The sequence below is a fragment of the Sciurus vulgaris genome, assembly GCF_902686455.1.
Source record: "Sciurus vulgaris genome assembly, chromosome: 17".
Taxonomy (NCBI): domain Eukaryota; kingdom Metazoa; phylum Chordata; class Mammalia; order Rodentia; family Sciuridae; genus Sciurus; species Sciurus vulgaris.
Window position 1 is genome coordinate 17,204,725 of NC_136478.1, and position 25,871 is coordinate 17,230,595.

At 42.1% G+C, this 25,871-nt stretch overlaps 2 protein-coding genes across 6 annotated transcripts in view; one reads left to right on the top strand and one right to left on the bottom strand.

Annotated features, from left to right (window-relative positions):
- The window catches only part of PRMT7 (protein arginine methyltransferase 7), a 38,538-nt gene extending 21,390 nt beyond the window's left edge, over positions 1-17,148 (bottom strand). For 2 of the 5 annotated variants that reach the window (XM_079116859.1, XM_079116860.1), the window contains exons 1-5: positions 17,001-17,114; positions 14,835-15,011; positions 12,103-12,139; positions 9,028-9,177; positions 3,185-3,293 (exon numbers count right to left, since the gene is read on the bottom strand). In XM_079116859.1, the coding sequence (XP_078972985.1) occupies positions 3,185-3,293; positions 9,028-9,177; positions 12,103-12,139; positions 14,835-14,929 (391 nt within the window). In that variant the 5' untranslated portion in view covers positions 14,930-15,011; positions 17,001-17,114. Of the gene's footprint in view, positions 1-3,184; positions 3,294-9,027; positions 9,178-12,102; positions 12,140-12,532; positions 12,749-14,834; positions 15,012-17,000 lie in introns of those variants that run through there. The other 3 variants (XM_079116856.1, XM_079116858.1, XM_079116857.1) reach the window with 3 other exon arrangements.
- Positions 17,149-17,158: 10 nt separating this feature from the next.
- On the top strand, positions 17,159-23,165 carry SLC7A6OS (solute carrier family 7 member 6 opposite strand; the record flags this gene model as incomplete). The annotated part of the gene is made up of 5 exons (XM_079116921.1): positions 17,159-17,350; positions 17,469-17,744; positions 19,546-19,752; positions 21,516-21,636; positions 22,416-23,165. 5 exons carry the CDS (start codon positions 17,159-17,161, stop codon positions 22,544-22,546), a joined length of 927 nt encoding a protein of 308 aa, XP_078973047.1. The 3' UTR covers positions 22,547-23,165.
- Positions 23,166-25,871: the final 2,706 nt, after the last annotated feature.

Below are 25,871 nucleotides of genomic sequence, written 5' to 3' on the forward strand. Positions count from 1 at the left end.
AACAAATGGTGCTGGCAAAACTGGAAATCCATATGCAGTAAAACTCAAAATGGATCAAGGATCTAGGAATTAGACCTGAGATTCTTCACCAAACAGAAGAAAAAGTAGACCCGACTCTCCATCACGTTGGCTTAGAACCAGACTTCCTTAACAAGACCCCCATAGCACAAAAAATAAAATCAAGAATCAATAAACGGGATAGATTTAAACTAAAAAGTTTTTTTTTCCTCAGCATAGGAAACAATCAATAATGTGAAAAGAGAGCCTACAGAGTGGGTGAAAATCTTTTCCACACACACTTCAGACACAGCACTCATCTCCAAAGTTTATAAAGAACTTAAACTTTACACCCAAAATACAAAGAACCCAATCAATAAATGGGCTAAGGAAATGGGCAGACGCTTCACAGAAGAAGATATACAGATTATCAACAAATATATGAAAAAGTGCTCATCATCTGTAGTAATTAGAGAAATTTAAATTAAAACCACCCTAAGATTTCATCTAACTCCAATTAGAATGGCTGTTATCAAGAACACAAGCAATAATAAGTGTTGGCGTGGAAGTGGGGAAAAAGGCACACTCATACATTGCTGATGGAGTTGCAAATTGGTGCAGCCACTCTGGAAAGTAGTATGGAGATTCCTCAGAAAACTTGGAATGGATCCACCATTCGACCCAGCTATCCCACTCCTTGGCTTATACCCAAAGGACTTAAAATCAGCATACTACAGAGATGCAGCCACATCAATGTTCATAGCAGCTGAATTCACAATAGCTAGATTATGGAACCAACCTAGATGCCCTTCAATTGACGAATGGATAAAAAAACTGTGGTATATATACACAATGGAATATTACTCAGACACAAAGAATAAAATTATGGCATTTGGTGGTAAATGGATGAAGGTGGAAAATATCATGCTAAGTGAAATAGGTCAAGCCCAAAAAACCAAAGGCCGAATGTTTTCTCTGATAAGTGTGTGACAATATATAACAAGGGGGGATGGCGGGGTGAAGAGAAGAATGAAGGAACTTTGGATGGTATAGAGGAAAATGGGGTGGGAGGAGGTGGAGGACAGAAAGATAGTAGAATGAAACAGATAGTATTACCCTATGTATATGTATGATTACATGGATGGTGTGAATCTACATTGTGCACAACCATAGAAATGAACAGTTGTACCCCATTTGTGTACAATGAATCAAAATGCAGTCTGTAAAAATAAAAAAAAAATTATTAAAAAAAAAAGGATGCTACTCAGCAAAAAAAGAATGAACTCTGGAGACACAACATGGAGGAGTCTAAAAAGTTCTATGCTATGTAACACAGCTGCGGGGTGTAGCTCAGTGGAAGAATGATCATCTAGCACACCCAAGACCCTAGGTTCAACCCTCAGCACCAGAAAGAAATAAAAATAAAAAAGTAAACACAAAAGAGTACACACTGACATACTGTTTAAATTCCATTTAAATATTCATTAAAATATCCATTCTAGGAAGGACAGACCTAATCTATACTGAAGAAAGTGTAGCAATAGGTGTAGAGGGACAAGGCTATGTGGGAACTGAGTATAGGGTCATGAGGAAGCTTTGGGGCATGATGCAGATAGTCTATTATCTTGATTGTGATTACAAACGTGTTTCTATTTGTCAAAACTCACTAAACTATACTCTTAAAATGAGTTCATTTATTTATGTAAATCATACTTTCATAATGTTGATTAAAAATTGGATAACGGAGCTGGGCACAGTGACACATGCCTGTAATCCCAGTGGCGTGGGAGGCTGAGGCAGGAGGATCCTGAGTTCAAAGCCAGCCTCAGCAAAAGTGAGGTGTTAAGCAACTCAGTGAGACCCTGTCTCTAAATAAAATACAAAATAGAGTTGGGGATGTGGCTCAGTGGTTGAGTGCCCCTGAGTTCAATCCCCGGTACCACAAAAAAAAAATTGGATAACAGGAATCTAATACTCCCTTGCTTATAATAAATTTTGTGTGTTCTTTTCCCTGTTTAAAAAAAGAGATAATGATTTCCACACTTGTTTGTATGTTTGTTATGCTTTAAAAAAGAGAGAGAGAGAGAGAGAGAGAGGAAACTGTTCTTTTATACATTTCAGGTTCTCCATATAATAACATTAGTTTTAGTTATCATCATCATTATTATTATTACTTATATTTTTGCATTGTTGGGGATTGAACTCAAAGCCACTTGTACATGCTAGGCAAGTGCTCTACCACTGAACTATATCCTCAGCCCAGTTTTTTTTTTTTTTTTTTTTTTTTGCGGGGAGTCGGGGAACCAGGGATACAACCTAGGGGCATTTAACCACTGAACCACATTCCTAGCCCTTTTCATTTTTTACTTGAGACAGGGTCTCACTAAGTTGCTTAGGGCCTCACTAAGTTGCTGAGGTTGGCTTTGAACTTGCAATCCTCCTGCCTCAGCCTCCCGAGTCACTGGGATTACAGGCATAAGTACTTGGCCCAATATTTTATTAAATGGAAGAAGAACACTTTAGGTAGATCTTCACTCCTAAAATATTGCATTTTTTTAAAAACTAGTGATATCCATAATACCACAGAAACTTTTTGTTTGTGTGTGCAAATGTTTCAAGTGTGCGCTCTAAACACAGCATGTGAAAATTTAGAAGTCTGAATCAAATTCCTAGAATATAAAAAATATCCTGGATACTTCAAGAGCCTTTGCCATACAGGAAAATATCACATGCAACATGCTGAGACAAGATTTCAGAACTATATAAGTTTCTTCCTGCTATCTTAGTTTCACTTCTATCTGACCAAACTTAGGATGGTCAGTCATACAAGAATTTCAACTTGCTTAAAGTAAAAGCAGTTTTCAGGGTTTGAAATATAGCTCAGTGGTAAAGCATGTGTAAGGATGAGTTCAATCCCTTGGACTGCAAAAAAAAAAAAAAAAAAAAAAAAAAAGAAGGAAAAAGAAGCTTTTGTTTGTATGACTGTTGTTATATTTGATTAGCTCTGGTGCTTTCATAACTGCATTTGTTTTAAATAGTAGACTGATAAACATTAAAAGAAGCAAAGTGCATAAAGTCAGAGCCACTACGCAGAGTACCTGGATTTATTACAGGTAATTGGAAAAAATCCTTTCCTCTCTCATATAAGAGCAAGTAAAACTTTCAACACAGGCTATGTAGATCTCACCTGGCCCTACGGTCACCTCAGTGGAATGCTTGTTGATAACCTTAATCTTATCACTGAAGCCATTTTTCTTCACAATTTTCACAGCAGCATCAGCCATAGGCTTGAAAACCTGGAAATTAAGAGTCAAAATTCAAGGAAAAATGAGCAATAAATACATCCTACCATCCAGGGTTAGCAAGATATTCTGGTCCTAAGATTTCTAACTTATTCTACAAATGTGTATCATGCAATGAACATGAAAGGATAAGATTCAGGATTAACATGCATTCAAGAGCTTCCATTCCACACCCAGCAAAGTGGGGATAAGAGGATCCTGCACTACTTAGGAAGCACAATAGGTGTCACTGCCATGATATAGAGATGTCTAAGAGACAGGAAGGGATCTTGCCTTTCCAGAGGAAAATGAGGCTGTTATTATGTTAGAATAAGTGTAGACAAATTATAATTATGCTCAGAACTGTCCCCATCCCCATTACTGGCAGAATACATTCTACATTTCCTTATTGTACTCAAGGTCATTTAATGCAGGCCACCTTACATTCACAGCTATACCCCAAATCCCATCCAATTCTACCCCATGACCAATGCCTTAGTTAGCCACACAGATCTCCCCACTGTCCATAGGAAAACCTAAGCCTTCCCAATCCTGGCCCCCCACCTGCCAAATCAAACCCAACTTCAAGGGCAGCCCGAATCCTCCCCTCTCCAAATGTTTTCACTGAATCCTTCGAGGCTCCCTAAACATAAGCCTAACTCTTATTTTCCAACCTACCCAGTCTAGATTCACAGCTTCAACCACTTTAGTACATAAAACATACAAAGTCATATGTGGCCATGTACAGAGTAGAAATATAACATGATAAAATCTCTGGTCACAATGAAAAGATTTTCATTCTTTCTAAATCTTTTCGGTATTTTCCACATTTTCAACCATGAACACATATTTTGTACTATCATCAAGGGGGAAATTCTATATTTGTTGGGGGGGGCGTTACTGGAGTTGAACCTGGGGTGCTTTACTACTGATCTATATCCACAGACCATTTTTTGGGGGGAGGGGTACCAGGGACTGAACTCAGGGGCATGTGATCACTGAGCCACATACCCAGCCCCATTTTTGTATTTTATTTAGAGACAGGGTCTCACTGAGTTGCTTAGCACCTCGCTTTTGCTGAGACTGGCACTGAACTCATGATTCCCCTGCCTCAGCCTCCCAAGCCACTGGGATTATGGGTGTGTGCCACTGCACCTAGCTAGAAATTCTATATTCACTTGTAAAGAATAAGTGTGAGAATATAACACAGTCATATGCACTGCAGGCTCTGACCAGCCACAGCCTTGTTCTCCTCAACCCACCAAGAAACTCAAAATCTCACCCAGAACACTGTCAGCACTGGATACTGCAGCTGACTTCCACATCCTCTTTTTCCACCCCTCAGATGAAGTGCCACCATTTATTATGTGGGACTGACTTTTTTACAAGTAGTGCATCTGTCTGGTTTAAAGATAACTGAATCCCTCTTGCCAATCATTTTGGACAATGACATCTGAGAAGAGGGCTGCTAGAAATTTTTTGTGAAAGACTTCCTTGCTCTTAAAAAAGAAAAAAAAAAAAAAAAAAGTGAGTTAGCTAGACTCATGCTTTCCTGCCCAATATGTCTGAGTGGCTCCTATCAACCCTTTTACTGCCAGTAATAGTGTCAGCATTGTGAGGATTATATGTGAACAGCAGAGCAGAGAGAGATCTGGGGTCTTAGATACCCCTACACTTCTGAAGAAACCAACCTGACAGCCAACACAAGCTGACTTTCTGAGTACATCCTTATCTGAGCCAGTTTGAGGTGGTTTTCAACACACTTACTGTAAGAATCGTTGTAGCTGATACATATTCCCCAAATATTCCCTCATTTTTGAATGTACTAAAAAGTCTAGCGGCCCTGTCTGCAATATATTACATTCCATTCATTCAATCCTACTCTCCTGAAATTATCACCTGAAAAAGTTACTGATGACCTCCTGCCAAACCAACAGCTTTTCCTCTGTCCTCGTTCAACCCAAACTCTACACCTGAACTGTCCAACTTTGTAATTAATGATGTATAGCTGGTTAAGTATGAACTGAAATGGAATGAAATACCCAGGTACAGCAACACACACCTATAATTCCAGAGGCTTAGGAGGCTGAGGCAGGAGGATCGTGAGTTTGAAGCCAGCCTCAGCAACTTAGCAAGGCCCTAAGCAACTCAGCAAGACCCTATCTCAGAATAAAATTAAAAAAAAAAAAAAAAAAAAAAAAAAGGCCTAGAGATGTGGCTCAGTGTTGAAGCACCCCTGCATTCAATCCACAGTACCAAAAAAAAAAAAAAAAAAGAAATGACACTAGGAATTCAGTTCCTCCATTTCACTAGCCATATTTCAAGGGCTTGGTAACTACATGTGACTGAGGACTATCACACAGGAAGTTCTTATCATGACAGGAAGTTCTATTGGTCAATGCCACTCTCTCCCATCTATACCTATTGACCACTCACTCTTTTCCATGGTTTCCACAAAGTCTGTCCCCTTGTCTACCTAGCACTTTGCTCAGAGGTCTTTTCTTACTTGTCTGAACTTGACTTTATTGGCCATTCTTCCTCCCTCGGCCCTCTGAAAGCAGGCATATTTCCAAGGTTTGCTCCTCTCACTCTATTCTCCCTCTTCAGACAATCTCACTGTCAGTTCTGCCTGTCACATCTTAGCAAGTGAGTCCCCAGATTCACTAGTATATGCCACTCTCTTAAGGCCCCAAAATCCCATCCCTAGGGGCCCGTGAGCTCTACCACATACTGTCTGTCCTGTTGTCATGCATTCAAGGAGAGCTGCAAACCAAAGGACAGTCCATAGACAGAAAGAGGGGTTCAGATGGGTGGTCACTAGAGCAAAACCAGGAAGGCCACCAAAAATGTTAAGAGCTAAAGGTCAAGCCGGGTACAGTGGCACATGACTATAATCCCAGGGGCTTCAAAGGCTGATGTAAGAGGAGTTCAAAGTCAGCCTCAGCAAAAGCAAGGTGCTAAGCAACTCAGTGAGACTCTGTCTCTAAATGAAATACAAAATAGGGCTGGGGATATGGCTCAGTAGTTGAGTGCCCAGTACCCAACTCTTCCAAAAAAAAAAAAAAAAAAAAAAAAGAGTCAAAGGCCAGAGGTGCTGAATATCATGGGCCAGAGTAAGAATTAGAAATTCAGATAACTGGCCAGGTGGAGGGATGCAGGCCTATCATCCCAGCAACCTGGGAGGCTAAGACAGGAGGACCAAAAATTCAAAGTCAGCCTTGGCAACTCAGCAAGATCCTGTCTCAAAAATAAAAAGAGCGTTGGGGATGTAGCTCAGAGGTAGAGTGCTTGTCCGGCATGTACAAGGTCCTGGGTTCAATCCCTAGCACTGAAAAAAGAAAAATCCAGGTTAACTGATATGGGAATATGAAAAAAACAACCCAAGAACACAGTACTACCAACTCTGCCAAAAAAAAGTGTTTTCCTATTTTTATTTAGTGGCCTATTCATGTACGAGCTCCTGCCATAGGACCTGCATCTCTCAGACTCAACACATCCAATATAAAATGCATTATCTTAGGGGCTGGGGACATTGCTCAGTTGGTAGAGTGCTTGCCTCACAAGCACAAGGCCCTGGGTTCAATCCCCAGCACCATTTAAAAAAAAAAAAAATCTTTCCCCACCAAATAAGCGTATCCCTCTGGGTTTCTCTAACCAGTTAATGGTACCTCTGCCCTCCTCACACCTGCACTAGGAAAATAAAACACGAACATGTGTGCACACACGCAAGCACGCACACACCCTCCCATCAAAGCTACCACTATGGAGTGCAATACACAATTAGGAAGGAGCCCAGGTTTCAAGTCTAGCTTTCCTACTTATTAATTGTAGGACTTAATTCCTAAACCTCTCTGGGTTCTAGTTTCTTCATTTGTAAATTAAGGACAATAAAATCTACTTTGGGATTTTTGTGGTAGGGTGTTTACTTAGCATGTACAAGACCTTGGGTTCAATCCCCAAACACACACACACACAGCCCAAAACAATAAAATTTACTTTGAAGCTATCAAGTCAACCATCCTAAAATACTGATTTCTTTGTATCTGTTCAAATACTCTTGTGATTCCCTTAAAGTAGAGAAGAGGTTTTCAATCCTCTGTACTGACAAGTACAGTTTCTCACACATGCTCATATAACTCTCAGGTCTTGACCTCATAGAGACCTCAAGTCTATTATTCTTATCAGTATAAAAATACCTAACTCAAGGGGCTGGAGATGTAGTTCAATGGTGCAGTGCTTCCTGACATGTACAAGGCCCTGGGTTCAATTCTTAGCACTACCAGGCCAGGAGCAGTGGTGTACACCTGTAGTTCCAGCGGCTCAGGAGACTGAGGCAGGACTGAGATCAAAGCCAGTCTCAGCAACCTGGCAAGGCCCCACGCCATTTAGTGAGACCCTGTCTCTAAATAAAGTATTTTTAAAAGCTGGGGATGTGGCTCAGTGGTTAAGTACCCTTGTACCCTTGGGTTTAATTCCTGGTACCAAAAAAAAAAAAAATTTTTTTTTTTTTTAATAACTCAAAATTTTATTTAAGGGCAAGGGGTGTAGCTCAATGGTTGAGTGCTTGCCTAGCATGCACAAGGCCCAGGGTTCCATTCCCAGCACCACTCTTTACTGTGGTTAAGTAGCTATGTAGGTCCTAGACAATCTAGCTGCACTCTACCTTCTTGAATTTTTCTACCATATCCTTCACCAAGACACCAAATAAACTGCTCCCCAAACAATATTTCCTTAGCCTAAAATGGTCACCTTTCTAGTACATGAGTGTTAGGGGCCACACTGTAGGGATGACAGGGCAGGGAGCTAGAAAGAGACTGCATAGAAGATGCTGGGCTGCTGACCTCCAGACTTCATATGAAAGAGCAAAATAATCTATATTAAGTCATTATTATTTTTGATCTTTATTATTTCCAACTCAATCAATAACTGAATCCAATTCTGTAGAGAAAAATACTTAAATATACACCCCCTCACCCCAAATTTAAACAATGGTTATTTTGTATTTATCAAATTTCCTATAATAATATACATTATTTACATATCAGAAAATTACATTTAATGTTTCAGTAAAGTAAGAAATGGTAGACCAGTAAACATGAGATAAAATGTTCCATAGGGACATTTAACTTTGGTGCACATTCCAAATTCCCAACACGAGGCCACACCTCAGAAAAATGAAATCAAAACCTGTTGGGTGTGGGGGGGACTGGCATCAGCTTTTTTACTTTTTTTTTTTTTTTTTTTTTAATATTTTCCTATTTGTTGATGGATCTTTATTTATTTTTATGTGGTGCTGAGGATCAAATCCAGTGCCTCACACATGCCAGGCCAAGCACTCTACCACTGAGTCACAACCCCAGGCCTTCACTTGTTCTTTTGAGTAGAGGGTCTCACCATGTTGCCCAGGCTGGTTATCAAAATCCTGGGTTTAAGTGATCCTCCCACCTCAGCCTCCCAAGTAGCTGGGACTACAGATGCATGCCACCATACCTATCTGGCACTGGTATTCTTTAAAGCTCCTCAGTAAATCTGATGTGCAGCCAAGCCTGAGAGCCAGTGTTTTCAGAGCTGAAAATGAGCTCATGGAGAAAGGAATCACATCTGACTCATCTATGTGCTGAGAATCTGGCCCTGCACAAGGTATGGAGCAAGCACTCTATAAATGTTTATGAACCAACAGGGAAAGTGCAACGGCATAAGGCACTTCCTATACAAGACACAGGACGCACGCTCAAACAGTGTAGCTTACCTCAATAGCATAGCAGAAGTCAGCACCTGCTGTGACAGCCATCATTGACAAGAGTCCTGTGCCAGTACCAATGTCGAGAACCACAGCTTTCTGTCCTCTGTTCTTTACCCTGCTCACAGCAGCCCGGATACCCTGGTAATATTTTACATTCTAGAAGAAAAATAAAAGACCTGTTACCTCACACCAGTTATTATAAATAAGTAAAAAGGTGATTTGCAGAGTGAGAGTCATGGTTTGCAGTACTAGTGTAAATTAGGACCCTCTGGCCTTTCTGACCTCTGGAGGAACAACAGTGGCCAGTTGAGTTGGGTGGGGCTTCTAAGACTTCAGGAGCACTGGGTCAGCCTCCAGTCCATTATTAAGTGATCATATCCCTTCCTCATTCACTCTTCTATACTCTGCTTAGGGATGCTGGGACAGGAGCTCTGCAAACTACATTCTCCTTTTTCCAGGTGTTAGGTATAGCCAAGGGGGGAATAAGGGGTTGATGGGAGAGGATCAGGGAGAGGAGCAGGGAGGATTTTGCTCCTTCCTACAGGGATGCTGCTCTGGTCAGGGTCCTCTCATAGCAGCAGTTGGTTCTAGACTTGACTTCTCCCAGAACCTCTATAATAAAAGACCACTCTCAAGAGAAGAAGTAGCACTCAAGTTGTGATCCCTTTCAGATGAGAACATCAGCTCCACGATTCTGTTTAGCCAGCTTCTACGTACCCTAAATTTCTCCTTTGTCTCAGCTCTAAGTGAGACAAGGGCTCCTTGCAAGAACTACTGCAGTAAGCTTGTTGTGTTCTTGCTGGATTATTATTATTATTATTATTATTATTATTATTATTGGTACTGGAGATTGAACCCAGGGGTGCTTAACCACTAAGCCACATCTCCAGCCATTTTTTAAATTTCTGAGACAGGGTCTCACTGTGTTACTTTAGTGTCTAAGTTGCTGCAATTGGCCTTGAACTTGCTACCCTTCTGCCTCTTAAATCTCTTATCTCTTTGCTACCCTCCTGCTTCAGCCTCCTGAGGTGCTGGGATTATAGGAATGCACCAGTTCTTTAGTTATATTCTTTGTGTTTTGTTTTGTTTTTGTTTTTTATACCAGGGAATGAACTCAGGGGTGCTTTACCACTGAGTCACATCCCCCAGTTCTTTTTATTTGTTATTTTGAGAAAAGTTGCTTAGTCTCACTAAATTGTAGAGGCTAACTCTAAATTTACAATCCTTCTGCCTCAGTCTTCCAAGCTACTAGATTACAGGTGTGTGCCACCACGCCCAGCTATTTTAGCTACTTTCCCATGCATTTTTCCCCCTGCGTTACTGGAGATCAAACCAAGGGCCTCACAAATGCTAGGCAAGTGCTATAACACTGAGCTACATTCCTTTTTAATACCTTTTTAGTTATTCTTGTACTGAGATCTCTGAATTGATTGTACTATGGTCAAAGAATGTTGCCCTTTGGATACCAGTCCTGTACTAGGTACTTAGTGCTACATAATAACTTATCCCCAAACCTAATGGGCTCTTAATATTCCTTAATAACTTTATCAATTTAAAAAGATGTACAGGGCTGGGGCTAGGGCTCAGTGGTAGAACACAGCACTTGCAAGGCATATATGAGGCACTGGGTTCAATTCTCAACACCACATATAAATAAAATAATTAAATAAAGGTCCATCGACAACTAAAAATAAAAATTAAAAATAAATAAATAAAAAAATAAAAAGATATACAAATATTTTTCCCATCATTTTTGTTGTTTTCAACAGAAAGGTCAGGGTACCTATTCAGCCAAACCAATACAGATGTAAAATAAGATGTGTCTACTTAACTGAGCCTTCAAGCTAAGCCAGTCTCAAGAACTTAGTGAGACCCCGTCTCAAAATAAAAAATAAAAATAAAAAAGGGCTGGGGATGTGACTCAATGGTCAAGAACCCCTGAGTTCCAAAACAAACAAACAAACAAACAAACAAACAAACAAAACCCAGTTGGATGGAATGCCTTTTGGCCAATCTCCTGGAGGCCAGGGCAAAAAGAACTCTCTCTGCAGGGCAGACTATGTATCTCCCCACTCAGCTTTGAAAAAGAAGGAAGTCTTGTCATCTGTGACAATACAAATGGACAGGTATCCTGGGGCCAAAGGATTGGGAGTGGGTGTTAAGTGGAAAGCCAGGTAGAGAGAGATGAATACTCATGATCTGACTTATATGTCAAATATAAAAAAGTTGGAACTCATAGAATCAGAGAAAGGTAGTCCAAGAAGGCAAGGTTTTCTTTAAAGGGTATAAAGTTTCAGTTATACAGTTAAGTGCTGGAAATCTATTGTACAACATGGTGACTACAGTTAATAATAATGTATGGTGGGCTGGGGTTGTGGCTCAGTGGTAGAGCACTTGCCTAGCATGTGGGAGGCACTGGATTCGATTCTCAGCACCACATTTAAATAAATGAATAAACTAAAGGTCTATCAACATCTAAAAAATATATATTTAAAATAATAATAATAATGTGTGGTACACTTGGTAACTACTAAATTTTAAATATTCTTACCACTCCAAAAGAAGTATATAGGTGAAGATATGTTAATTAGTTTGATAATGAACATTTCATAATGTATATATACATCAAAACATCATATAGTATAACACAAATATATCCAACTTTTATCTTAATGAAGTTGAGGAGTACAAAAAACAGAGCCAGGGGTAGGATCCAGCCTTCTAACTAATTGCCTGACCATTATACCATACTGCCTCTCAGTATCATTATAACATCATGATTCCTGGGGGAGAGTTTTGTTTTTTGGTTTCTTTTGTAGTACTGGGGACTAAACTCAGGGCTTTGTGCATGCTAAGCAAGCACTCCACCACTTAACTCTACTCCCAGCCCTTTTTATATTTTGAGACAGTCTCACCACGATGCCCAGGCTGGCCATGAACTTGTGATCTACATGCCACAGCCTTCCACGTAGCTGGGATTATAGGCATGCATCACTGCATCCATCTTTAGGAGGAGTTTTTAACATCCTCATAATCCAAGATTTCAGACACCACATCAATGTGGTTTCCCTTTACACTTACTCTGTCTTTGTCATGTAGCATATCTGCATAGGATGACCTAAAAGACAAAAAAGACAGGTCAGAAACCTTTGCTCATGACGACATACAAAACCACATGAGAGCATTCACAAATATAAATGCATTCCTCAATCAGATGAAACAAACACATCATCCACTTTAAGTTATTATAATAGAATTAGAAGCTGTTTTTCCCTGGTACTGCAGAAAAAATTCTCAGAGACAGATGTTCTTTCTCAGACCCCAAAATGCTATGGTAGTTAGTCCTGTACCAGTAATCCCATAGCCACCAGTATCCTGATCATGTTATATGTTATACAATTTCCTCCTCTGGAAGAAATCAAGATTTAATATCCCTTGACCTAAGCTTGCATACATGTGCACCTTGGCAGGTGATGCTAGGGAGAGGAACTGGGGAAGGGAAAGCACACACCTGCAATGTATACGAGGGCCATCATGCCTGGCACCTTCACTTCTTATCAAGAGTTCAATAACTACAAGTGTTAAAGGAAGGAGAATCATTTATCCGTATCTTCTGCCATAGAAATTTACAAATCTGTGGCCTGCAATTAATTCTGCACTTCATTTTCTCCCATAGTACTATTCTGTGTGGTTTCCAATCTTTTGCTGTGCTGAGAATAAATTCAACCTAGTTGAGAATAAAGAAAATTATATTTACTTGGGGTTACTTAGGATTACAACCTAGGAAAACACAGATTCAAACAATCTTGAAAATGTGTTCCCTGCCCACTCTTTAAGGCATGTTCACTCACCATCTTTCTTGCCTTATCAGCCACTCACTTCCCACCATTCCACTGACATCACTTTCCCTCACCACCACCTGCTCACTCCTGTCACTAACATTAGTCATCAGCATCCAGGACTTCTTAGCAGCCTTGCTGGGCATTCCATCTTTCCTAAAACTCTCTCCCCCTTTCCACTCTAGCCATTCCCTCTTGCTTCTGCAGGATTCCTTCTTCAGCCTTTCATGCTCCACATCCACTCTGAGAGATTATAACCTCTCCCTGTTTCAACTCCACTAACTACAGCAAATCCTGTCTCCAGACCCACGTGTCTATCTACCCACTGGCATCTCCATCTGCATATCCAGACCCAAACATATCACCTCCATCACCTTCCCTTCCCCAACACCACCCATTCCTCCTGTATCCCCTCTACCTTAGGGGATAGCTAAGGTAACTCAATCCTCCAGTCACTCTTATTAGAAATCTTGGTGCTTCTTCAATTTTCTCTCTCCTTCCATCACTGCTTCCAAACTCACACTCTGAGTTACCAAACTCAAGCTCCCTAAAAGCTGTCTCTTCCTCTCTCCACCTCTACTGCCTCAGCTTTGGGACTCCAATATCCACACTAATGATTTCCTCTCTCTCCAACCCATTCCCCACACTACTCCCAGCAAGTGTTCCAAAATACAACCTGATCCTCTTTCTCCCATTTAACATTTGAATTACTCAGAAAATGTACAAAGTCTTTAGAAATAAAGTAATATTGTTGAGCCATTATTCTGTAGCAGACACATATTTCATGCAAGCTTCAAGCACCCTAAAATAAAGGTATTATATGGTGAAATGAATATTTTTAAACGAGGTCTGCAGTATTATAGTACGACTTCGGGAAGTAAAGTACCATGGCCAAGTTAAGAAGCAGTGGAGCCCAGATTTTAAGCCCACGTTCCTCTTCCTGTGTTTTATTCCAACACTTTACAATGTAATCTCCACTGGCCTTTTCAGCAGCTTCTCTCACCACAGACTTCAGTGATACTGGGAACTGAACTCAGGGGTACTCTACCACTGAGCTACAATCCGAGCTTTTTATTTTGGGGACCACAATCCAGCCATACTGAACTGCTAGCTGCTCCCCAAACTGTCCATCTGGAAATTTACATGCAAACCCTGATGCTCAAACTTCAATTTCCCTGTCTTTAGACCTAAGATATCATTTAAACACCAACCCCTATCCATTCAGCTAGTTTATGATGCATTCATAACCTTTTGTACCACTTCCAGATGCTTTTATCTCCTTATATGCACTAGCACATGCTGTCTATTTTTTTTTTTTTTTTTTTTTTTTAAGACAGGGTCTTGCCAAGTTGCCCAGCATAATCTTGAACTTGTTATCTTCCTGCCTAAGCCTCCTCTCCTGAGTAGCTGAGATTATAGACATGTACCACCATGCCTGGCCATGCTACAATTTTTTATATGTCTCTCCCATAAAACTGCACATTCCTTGAAGATGGAAAATAAATTTTCTCCATCTTGGTTTCTACAGTGCTGGCAAGTTGAATGTGCTTATTGATTGCTAAATAACTACAACCACATACTTTTAAACATTCCTTCTAAGGGCAAAGAAAAGCATTTTTCATTTTTTTACTCATGAGAATCTGCCTATATTAAGTGTGTCACCACTTCAGTGATAGATAAGAATTTCATCAACTCCACTACCACTGAATCTTGGGGTCCTCTTTACACTACTAAACAGATCTTCTGAGACTGGTAAGGCTGCTACAAATGTTTGGCACTCCAAATGGGCATGACTTTACCTAACTCCTACACATGCCCTCCTGGCTAAACAGACCTGCTCATGAATAACATCTGCTCTGATCATTAAGCACTGAGTGATAGCCTAGTCCGCACCCAGCATGGATTACAGGCATCTGCTTTGAGACTGAGTGCCCCATCCAGCTACAGTCCTGACTGTAAACTTGCCCTTGTTACCTGGCAATCTCCTGGTGGTAGTCATAGTGCTCATCCTCTTCCAGCCACTCCACGGATCCTGTGGTGGGATTGGCCCGCCCACAGAAGACCTTCATGGTGCCACCAGCTCCCAAGTGTCTGGATAGAAAAGCAGCCTTGCCAGTTTGCTTCTTAAGAACAGATCTGATTGTCAGAAATCTATTCAATCATGATATCCAAAAATGAGGAGAGGACAGGACAAGAAAACAAAAAGATGAAAAATAATTAAGAACTTAACAAAGTCATTGAAAGTATTTTAATCTTTCCATCAAAATTTAATTGATCTTGCCAGGCATGGGGGTGCACACCTGTCATCCCAGCAACTGGGGAGACTGAGATAGGAGGATCACAAGCTCAAAGGCTGCTCAGCAATTTAGCAAGGCCCTAAGCAACTTAGCGAGACCCTGTTTTAAAATAAAAAACAAAGAAAGGGCTGGGAATTAGAAAATATGTCACAGAGGTTCACATGGGAAATGATCCTGAAACTCTTATCCTGTGGCCCATATAGAATCACTTCTGAAGTCATTTAAAATTCAAGACTGTACTAAAGAACTTTGATCAATGGAATTCCTTTTCTGCCTGTGATATTGCTGTGATATAACCAGGATTAAAATGTCCTTTCAGAATTGTAGTCACTGGCTTTATATAAATCAGTGTAACTGTTTCCCTGCAGTGTTGGGGATTAAACCCAGGACATCACACATGCTAGGCAAGTGGTCTACCACTTAGCTACATCCTCAGTCCTAAACAAATGTTTGAGGATGGGAACCATGTCCTGTGCTAAAAATTTTATGAATGACTGAACTTCTGGGTAAACACTTCCATGGATAAATTCCCTCAGATATTAGTATGACTTGTCCTCTTTCAGAAGGAACCCTCACTCCAGATTCAGGAGACATTCTGACCCTTTCTACATTCCCCAAGAGCTATGAACTCACATCTAGCCGGAATGAATGGAAACCACCATGCCAAACCCTAATTGTATTACTAGTCAGATTTCAGAGCATTGGGACTTCAGTCATTCATTCAAAACTGTGTTAGGGACTGGGGCCACCATAATAAATAAGACAGAGGGAGCCTTGGCCTCTTAAGAGTTTAGACTGTAATGAGGGATATAAAAGTCAGGCTATGTGAGTGCAAGAAACTGAAATGCACGGGGCACTGTGAAAAATAGAATAGTTATAGGACTCTTTGAGGACGACAGCATTCAAGTTGAGACCATGCAAGGCTAGCAAGGCTTGCCAGGCTAACAGTTAGGGACATAGTTTTTATATGCCAGGAATGCTTATCCCAACTTTTCCAAGGGCCATAACCTAAGGCAGAAGGAACAAGATGCTGAAAGAAAATGTGACAAAAGCCTGAATGAGTGAAGCGCTTAGAGCAGAAGAAATGATAGGAGATTAGAAGTGGGCTTCTGTAAATTACACTGGGCCTTTTGGTTTTGGAAAGGATTTTTTTTTTTTTTTTTTTTTTGTACCAGGGATTGAACTCAGGGGCATTCGGCCACTGAGCCACATCACCAGCCCTATTTTGTATTTTATTTAGAGACAAGGGTCTCACTGAGTTGCCTGGTGTCTCACTTTTGCTTAGGTTAGCTTTGAACTCGCGATCCTCCTGCCTCAGTCTCCCGAGCTGCTGGGACTACAGGCGTGCGCCAACGCGCCTGGCTCCGAAAGAATTTTGTTCTATGTGCAGTTGGAATCACCCAAGGATTTTAAGCAGAAGCATGTCTACATTGGGTGTCCACTTTTGCAGGACCAATCCTGGCCACGGTGTTGGGTACACAAAATGGTCAACTACTCAGAACACTGACTAGAAAGGCGAGTCATCAGAGCTCCTGAATCAAAGAACAGTGACCCAGTTCGCGGTGCAAGGCACCAGGCAAGAGTGCTATAACCCAGGCCTCGCGCCCACCCAGGAGCGACTAGCCGGACTGAAGAGCCAGGGCTGGCCTGGAAACCCACTCCTGCCGGCCAGGGTGCTTCAAGCAGCCCCACGCGGACTCTGGAAAGGTCCAGAAAAGGGGCACACCACGGCGTCCGCGTACGCCCACGCCAGGCACCTCCGCCCAAGCCCTGAGGACAGGACGCTAGTTGCACCCGGGACTCCAACCACGACCCCACCTTCCCAGCTCGCCCAGCGTCTCACCCCGCGCTGGAACCACTCGGCTTACCACCGCCGCCACCGCCATCTTGCCGCGGCCAGCGTGCGGGGCGGGACCTTCGAACGTCCGCGGGGCGGGATCCGAAGCCAGGGGCTCCCCCGACGCGCCTCTCGCCTTCCCACAGTGCTTCGCGAACGCCGCTATGGAGGCCGGCAGGACCGCCGTGCTCCGTGTGAAGCGGAAGCGCACGGCAGAGCCAGCCGAGGCCCTTGTGCTTGCTTGTAAGCGCCTCCGGAACAGCGAGGTCGAGTCGGCTGCTCAGAAGACGCCGGAGGGTCTGGAGAGAGCGTCGGAGAATAATGTCTTCCAGTTGGTGGCCACCGTGCGCTCGCAGGTAAGTGGGCGGTAATGGAATTCGTGTGGATCTTAGGTCGCTGCCTTACGAAACCGGATCTCCAACCCCCTTACAAATCCTTGGTGACGCCGCCCTATCCTCTCCTGCTGCTCCCCAGGAGGACCCAGTCCAGCAGCTCGTGCGGGCTGCCCTGCGCCCTTCCCGGGGCAGCCAGCAGCGTATCCGCCGCGATCTCCGCGCCTCAGCTCGCGAAGTCCGGAAAGAGGGTCGCTACCGTGTGGTTTCCAGCCACAGATCCTCAGGGACCTCCGGCAGCCCCAAGTCTGAGTACGCGCCAGGAACCCCAGAAGCTGCTGGGGACGCAGACTTTCAGCTGTTGGACCTAGTCCATGAGGAGGAAGACCCAGAGGCCTCCAGCACGGACTCCTGCAAAGTGAGTATGCACGCGGAGGTGGTTGGACGACTTTGAAGGTAGTAATAGGAAGAGTCTGCGTCGGAGGACACACGTAGTTAAAAGGCAGAGCATAGCTTAACCTTAGGAGTGGATATTACCAATTTGATTTTTACTTTACATGTATCTACTGAGTGCGTGCCTGTGTGCCAGGTATTGCTCTTAAATTGTGTGGCTACAACGGTGAGGATCTAACATTCAGGTAGAGAAGAAAACTATTAAACAAGCAAATTGTCAGGTGGGGGAAAAGGAGAAAGAGTGGTGCCGTTTTTGTGAAAAAAGACTTCAAGTGAAGACTTGAAAGTGAATGGCAAGGTTGGGCGCGGTGGCACACGTCTTTAATCCCAGAGGCTCTGGAGGCAGAGGCAGGAAGATAGTTCAAAGCCAGCCTCTGCAATTTAGCGAGACCCTGTCTCTAAATAAAATATAAAAAAACGACTGAGGATGTAGCTCAGTAGTTAAGTGCTCTGGGTTCAATTCACAGTTACCCGTCCCCCCCAAAAAAAGAAAGAGAATGGTGCAGGGCATTGGTGATTTGAGGGGTAGGTGGTAGGGTGTGCTTTCTAGGCAGAGAATCTGCAAAGCCAAAGGCCCTAAAGCTGAATTTGTGTATTTACTGGACTGGGGGGGTAGGGACCTGTGTTAGAGCTAAAACTTTCCTCAAAAAGAGCTTTGAGTTTGCTCAAGAGCCTGCATAAGAACTTACATCCCTAGTTTCATTATGATTTTGGTGGGAGAGTCCTCTGAACTGTAAATGACAGCAACAGTCTCCCTGTGTGCCTTAACTGTGGGACATTCCCCACTCTCTCGTGTGGTGTCAAGTTTGAGCTATGCAGCTTCCTATGATAAACCTGTTAAGGGGCATTCTGCAGCACCTTCCCCTTGTTTCCATACCTGTTTGTGCTACAGGGCCCTGGATAAGATGCCTGGACACTGGACTAAATCTTACCTAGACCATTCATATTCTGGGGTATTTCATTTCAAGATATTCTTTGTAGCAGAAAAATAGGTGAATCAGTTTATGATTTTAAAAAATGTCAGTGCTAAGCATGGTAGTGTGCATCTATAATCCCAGTGACTCAGTAAGCTGAGGCAAAAGAATTGCAAGTCACAGGCCAGCCTCAGAGCAACTTACCAAGATCCCATTTCAAAATAAAAATAAAAAGAGCTGGGCATGTAGCCCAGTCGTAAAGTGCCTTTGGATTCAAACCCTAGTACCATTAAAAAAAAAAAAAATGAGATCAACAGAGCAAGCCAAATAAGCAGCAATGGTAGTGGTCACCAGGAATCACTCGTAGGCATCTAAAGGAGATCCCACAAAATGCCAGCCCATTATGCAGTCAGCTGTAGAGGTGCTGTGTGTTGCCTATGAATTCATAAGGGGAAAACATCATACCAAAGGAACTCAGAGAACATCTGGATCTGTAGAAACAGGTTTGACTCAGAGTTTGGGGACAAGACTGGTCAACTTATCTAGCTCCCTTCTCTTCAGGCCATTGTTTCCATGTGTGTGTTTTGTGTGTGCGTGTGTGTGTGTGTACCAAGTCCAGAAGAGCAGGAGGCAATCTTAATAGATTTTTATCCAAAAAAAAGAACTACACATTAGTTTTACAGACATTCTGGACTTCTTTAATTTTGTAGTTAATTAAGAAGAGTTTAGTAGTTCATGAGAATAAGAATTTTAAATATAACAACTGTAACAGGCCACCTTTCACACAATTCTTGGGTTCTTCCTCAAAGATCACGTTTTGAATCATGCCTGTATTATCTGTTTTCTTCTCAGACATCAGATCCAGGTGTGATCCTCTGCAATTCTGTAGAGTTGATCCGTGAGCGGTTGACTATATCTGAGGATGGACCAGGAGTCGGGCAGCAAGAGGAACAAAAGCATGATGACTATGTGTATGACATTTACTACTTGGAGATGGCCACTCCAGGGTGGATTGAGAACATCCTCTCTGTGCAGCCCTACAGCCAGGAGTGGGACCTGGTAAGGGGGTCAATGAAGGGAGGGGGCATGTGGCTGCCTAAACTTTTTCTCTGGTTAGGGTGCTTTGCCTCTCTGGGCTTCATGCCTCATCAACATTTTATTAGTTTTTCTTCTTACTTAAAATTGGTTTTGTTGTTGTTTGGTTTGTTTTGTTTTTTGTACTATCGGGGTTTGAACCCTGGCACATGCTAAGCAAGCACTCAGCCACTGTGCTGCATCCCCAACCCTTTTAATTTTACTTTGAGACAGGGTCTCTCTAAGTTGATCAGGCTGGCCTTGAACTGGGATTCTTCTGCCTCAGCCTTCAGAGTAGCTTAGATTTACAGGCATGTGCCCCTGTCCCAGCAGGAACTAAATTTTTCACATGGCAGAAAAATTTATTCTAAACATCTTTTAGAAACCAGGTTTAGTGTAGGAAATTTTGGGAAACACCCCTAAATTTTCCTTCTCTACCACTGAACAGTATTTCCAAGGGGACTGCTGGGGGCTGATATTTTTTAGAAGCACTGATGATTTTTGCTCATAATCTTTTACAAGGTTTACAACATCATCTTCATTGTTTATGGCTACCTATAGTAATCCACTTTAGAGGGTAAATATATGTAGGAGCTTAAATAAAATCAAAGTAAAAACAGACTTTTTTTTCTTTTGGTACTGGGAATTGAACCCAGGGGACTTCACTACTGAGCTACATCACAGGTCCCTTTTCTTTTTTCTTTTGAGACAGGGTCTCACTAAGTTACCCAGGCTGACCTTGAACTTGTAATCCTCCTGCATATGCCTCCCAAGTCGCTAGGATAGGTGTGCATCACTACACCTTGCAAAATCGACTTTCTTAATGAATGAGAACAAAAGCTTTAATTTATTTACTTGTCATTTTATTTTTTGTACTGGGAAATTAACCCAGGGGCACTTAACCACTAAACCACATTCCAGCCCTTTTTAAATTTTTTTTTTATTTTTATTTTTTGTGGTGGTGAGGCCACAAAGCCTCATGCATGCTGGGCAAGGATTCTACTACTGAGCCACACCCTTTTTTTATTTTTAATTTTGAGACAGGGTCTCCCTAAGTTGCTTAGGGCCTTGCTAAGTTGCTGAGGCTTCCTTGGAACTTAAAATCCTCCCGCCTCAGCCTCCTGAGTCGCTGGGATTATAGGTACACACCAAAGCTTTTATTTTAATTATATCTTAAAGGAGGAGAAGACCTTGGATGATGAAAACTAACATCCTAACACCATTATTCTTAAATTTTAGTAAGATTAATGAGAAAAGTAATGGTGACACCTGACATACTCATATTGTGAGAAAAGTACCTTCTCTTGCACCTCCACCACACCCATAGATTAGCTGTCAGGCACCCACCATGAACCTCTGCGTGGCTCCTACTCCTTCCTTCCTGCACCTTGTAATATTGGGTTTTGGTTCTGATTTTCGGCATCACCCACAATCCATAAAATCCTTCTCCCATCTGGTGGCCCTCCAGGAGTTTGAAGATTGCTGTCATAACCTGCTCAGAGCTGTGGTTCCTCTCAACCCTGCATTCTGTTCTGGTGGAGTTGGAACCTGATGTCATGGCCTGCACACTTGAGTGGAAGAGGAGCCTAAGATTATCAGTCCCTGGTGTAGCAGTTAAACTAACTCCTAATCTGCCTTTTTCACATGGCACCTTTACCTGAATCTCCCCAAGTATGGTAATAGTGTCCTCCAAAGAGCATACCCTTAGATGCTTTGACTTAGACTCATGTTTGTGTTGAGATGTGCAGGTAAATGATGATCAACAACCAGAAGACATTTATGAAGATGAAGACGATGAGAACAGTGAGAATAATTGGCGCAATGAGTACCCAGAGGAGGAGAGCAGTGATGATGATGAAGATTCCAGAGGTGGGTGGAAGTCTGGATATGGAGGGACTGATAAGATCCAAGTCCGAGGTAAAGACCATTGACAGGTACATCTCACCTGGCTTTCCTTCTCTGCCATTGAGCAGTGTTTCTAGGAGGACTGCTGGGCGTATAATGTCAATCAGGCCTGGGTTCAGATCCTGAGTTCTGTCGTTGCCTCCTTATGGCTCTAATGCAAGTTACTTCAGTGATCCTCATTTTCTCCCCCAGAAAATGAGACAATACTGCACCAACTTCAGTGGTTTGGATTAAGTAAAACATCTAGCTTGATGCCCCTCTCCCTGCTCCCATCTAGGAAGTAATGAAGAAAGAGGGTTGCCAGTAGGGATAGGCCCAGGATTTTCAGAAGTCTGTTATCCAATTTCTCAAGAAATTTCTACATTTCCAACTCTTTGGGGAAAGATATAACACAGACATAGTACCTAGGGCAAGGAGGAAGAAGGATGCCCTGGCAGCTCAGTTTCTTCGGTGACTGCATTCTTCTAAGTGCAGCAAATAAAAATAATTTTTTGATGTCTGATAATAAAGGAAGAATTTTACCAAAGGGGAAAGTGACAAAATACTCCTAGTGTTAAGGGACTTGATTAGATGGTAAGAATATGATTGCTTTAAAAAATGTTCTACATTCTAAATTTTCTTTATTGAGCAAGTATTATTTATAATGGAGAATAAAAAATCAGACCTTTTTGAGAAGAGAAGGGGCTCTTGCAATACCATATAAAATCATAGAGTAAGAATCCATTCCTGATGTCTCCATCTAGACTCTGATGAATGTAACAGCTTCAGCGAGGAGGAAAGAGGCAGCAGCAGGCGACAGGTATGGAGCAAGTACCCTCTGGATGTACAGAAGGAGTTTGGCTATGACAATCCCCACGACCTGGATTCAGATTGATGGTCTTGTGATAATCCATGAGGTTCTACCATGGGCCTTTTAGGGCTCCGTGAATGGTGTCAACTGTTCTACTGACATGCTCTTAGGATTCCTAGCTGAACACGTGGGAGGAAAAAGCATACCCAACAGTACCACACCAACACTGAAAATTTAAGGGAGTACGTCTTTTCTACTCACAGTAGGCTCCTTGATCTCAATCAAAAGTGATACTACCATCTGAAAAAAATGGAAGTTCCTTTCACTTCCTGGCCCAGGCACTTTTCCTGGTATTCCAGTTCTCCCATGAAGCAGGAGGAAAGGAGAGACACCTGTTTCAGTAGCAGTATGATTCTACTTTCCTCTACCCCCAGGCTGCCTACCTGCAGTAAAGCCTGCTCTCTTGGATAGAAGGATCTAGAAGGGCTACGGTGGTTCCCTTGCAGGGGTACAACCTGATTTTAACAGCTATTAGGGCAGGATGTAGAATCTGAACTGTGGGAGGTTTTAGTTAACAGCTCTCTCTCCTACTTCAGACTTCAATAATGGTTGTAAAGATTGCTGTCATCTTTTGGCAGTGGTGCCAAGGAACAATATATATGAATGTGATATTGTTTAATAAAGACTAACTTTTAACATGGAAGCAAGCAATTTTTCAAAAACTTTTTCCCCTGTTTTTGCAGTTCTGGGGATTAACCCAGATTAACTCTTCCACTAAGCAACACCCCCAGCCCCTTTCATTTTCTTGAGACAGGGTCTCGCTAAATTGCTAACCTCAAACTTAGTCTTAGCCTTCTAAGTAGCTTGGATTACTGATAAGCACCAACACACTCAACTCTTTAAAACCTGAATATCTTAGGTGTTTTTCCATTGACTTCCCCCCACAAAAAAATGGGGGATTAGTGAGGTATAAGTTATAGGATTAACCTTAGACGTGAAGATCTCAAGGCAAGGGAGAAAAAAAGTAAGCATAACCTGAACTTGGCTTTCTTACTATTCACAGCACTCACCAAAACAAACTATAATCGTCTGTCCCTCAGTATCTGGGTGATTGATTTGAAGACCTCCTGGGGCTACCAAAGTCCACAGATGTTCAAGTCCCTTGTATAGAATGACATAGTATTTGCATATAACCTACACACATCCTTCAAATCCTTTACCAATTCCAGATTGTTTATAAAATCTAATGCAGGCAGGCACTGTGGCTCACACATCCCAACAGCTGAGGAGGCTGAGGTAGGAGGATCACGAGTTCAAAGCCAGCCTCAGCAACTTATCTAGGCCCTGAGTGGCTCAGTGGTTATGTGCCCCTGGGTTCAATCCCCAGTACCAAAACAACAAATTCAGTGCAATGTAAATAGCTATTACACTGTATTTGGAGAATAATGACAACTATGTTTAGTATGGATAGTTCTTCCAAAATATTTTCTATCTTGGTTGAATCCATGGATGCAAAACTCATGGGTAGGGAAAGCAAACTATATATGAAGAGGACAAATTTTGGTACCAAAACTTAGATCTCATATAACTCTTTTCAAAACCCCAGCTACCTTAACTCTGGCATTGATTCTAGTCAAATAGAACTTTCTGCAGTGATGAAAATGTTTTTATCTATACTGTCCAGTACTAGCCACTGGCCGCATATGGCCACTGAGCACTTGCAATCTGATTAGTACAACTGAGAAACTGAATTTTTTTCCTTCCCCCCCCTCCAGGGGGTGATATTATGAATTTAAACCCAGGGCCTTACATGCTAGGCAAATGCTCTATCACTGAGTAACACCTCAGCCCTTTTTAATTTTTTTTTTAAATTTTGAGAAAGGGTCTTGCTAAGAGCTGACCTTAGAAGGATTCTTCTTGCCTGTTTCCTGAGTAGCTGAGATTATAGTTGGGCACTAACATACCTGGCCATGAATTTTTTACTTTAGCTACATTAGCTAGTAGCTAATGTAGTAAACAGCACAGGTATAGGGAAACACACAGAACCTTCCATTCAAGGTAGCCATCTTGCCTGGTGTTTCCAACTCACTATCACATAGGAAAGTAAAATATACAGGGAGAGGCCTTCTTCCCACCTCTTTCAAGATTTTGTTTCTCTACTTGTCCATCCTACCTCCACCCATTCTTTTACCTTATGTCCGTTTTGTAAGCCGTTACCTACATTTGTTCTTACTTACATGGAATTGTTAAATCTGCTGAAGCAACCAGGATCTGTACTCAGACCCTATTATTGCCACTAATTAAACCAAAAAGACTTAATTTTCAAATTCTAAGTATCCATAAAGGTACAGTTCAGTATTAATGCTTAATACTAATCAACTTAGTCTTCTTCTGTAGGCATAGAAATGAAGGATTAAAAACCACTTTGCCACTTTAATGTACTCACTGCTCTTTATGTGTTAAGTTTTGTCAACATTAAAGGGCTGACAGCTTCACAAACTACCAACTGCAAAAAGGGTACAAACTGTACTACTGCAGAAGGGATTAACACACCACAAGAAGGATTTAAGATCTTAACAAAGACCTGGCAGGAATTAATTCCATTATGAAGCTTGAGTCTGTAGGGAGTCTGGCTTCCCTCTCACAGAAGGGTTCCCAACACAGGGGAAGAATGTTGTCACCATCTAGTAATGAGAGGAGGATGACATGGCTCACTAAGCAGGCACTCAGCACCTGAAGTGTGATGCCCCTACTCCTGAGAAGCCACTAGGGGGCAGCGTATTCCTGGGAGTTGCTGGTTACGGGGTGAAAAACAATAAAGCCAGAGTCAGGGATCCTCAGATAAGCACACACTACTTAAAGGATTAGCTCCAAAGGAGCCCTGGGATGGTGCCAGCTCAGCTCAGACAGAAATCATGTTTATATAGTTTAAGCAAGTCAGCCTTTGCACAAGACTCCTTATAATCAGACAGGAATTTGGTATACAAATCCTCAACCCATGACAGTAGGAGTGTCCCTCCATATTCTCAGATACATGCCCTGAAACAAAGGCAACTGTGATCATGCTCCCCTAAAACTTTATTTACCAAGTATATGTCCAGGGTTATTCCCTTGTCTGCAACAGGGGTCAGTTTGGTGAAGAATGGTCAGAAGGGAATTGCCTCATAGTTCTTATCTTCAGTGTTGACCAATTCCAAAATCTAAGGACAAGATGTTCATGGGATGTGCCAAGCCAACAAGTTCTTCTGGGCCCAAGATGACAGTGTCTGGTGGCATGCCAGAACAGTTTATATAATCCAACGCAGCCATGAAGGAAGATCCAGTTAGGCCAAACCTGCTGTTCTGGCCTGGTCTAGTGGCCCAGCTTAAGCACCAAAATTTGTTGCTTTCCACTCTTGAAAGTTAGCTG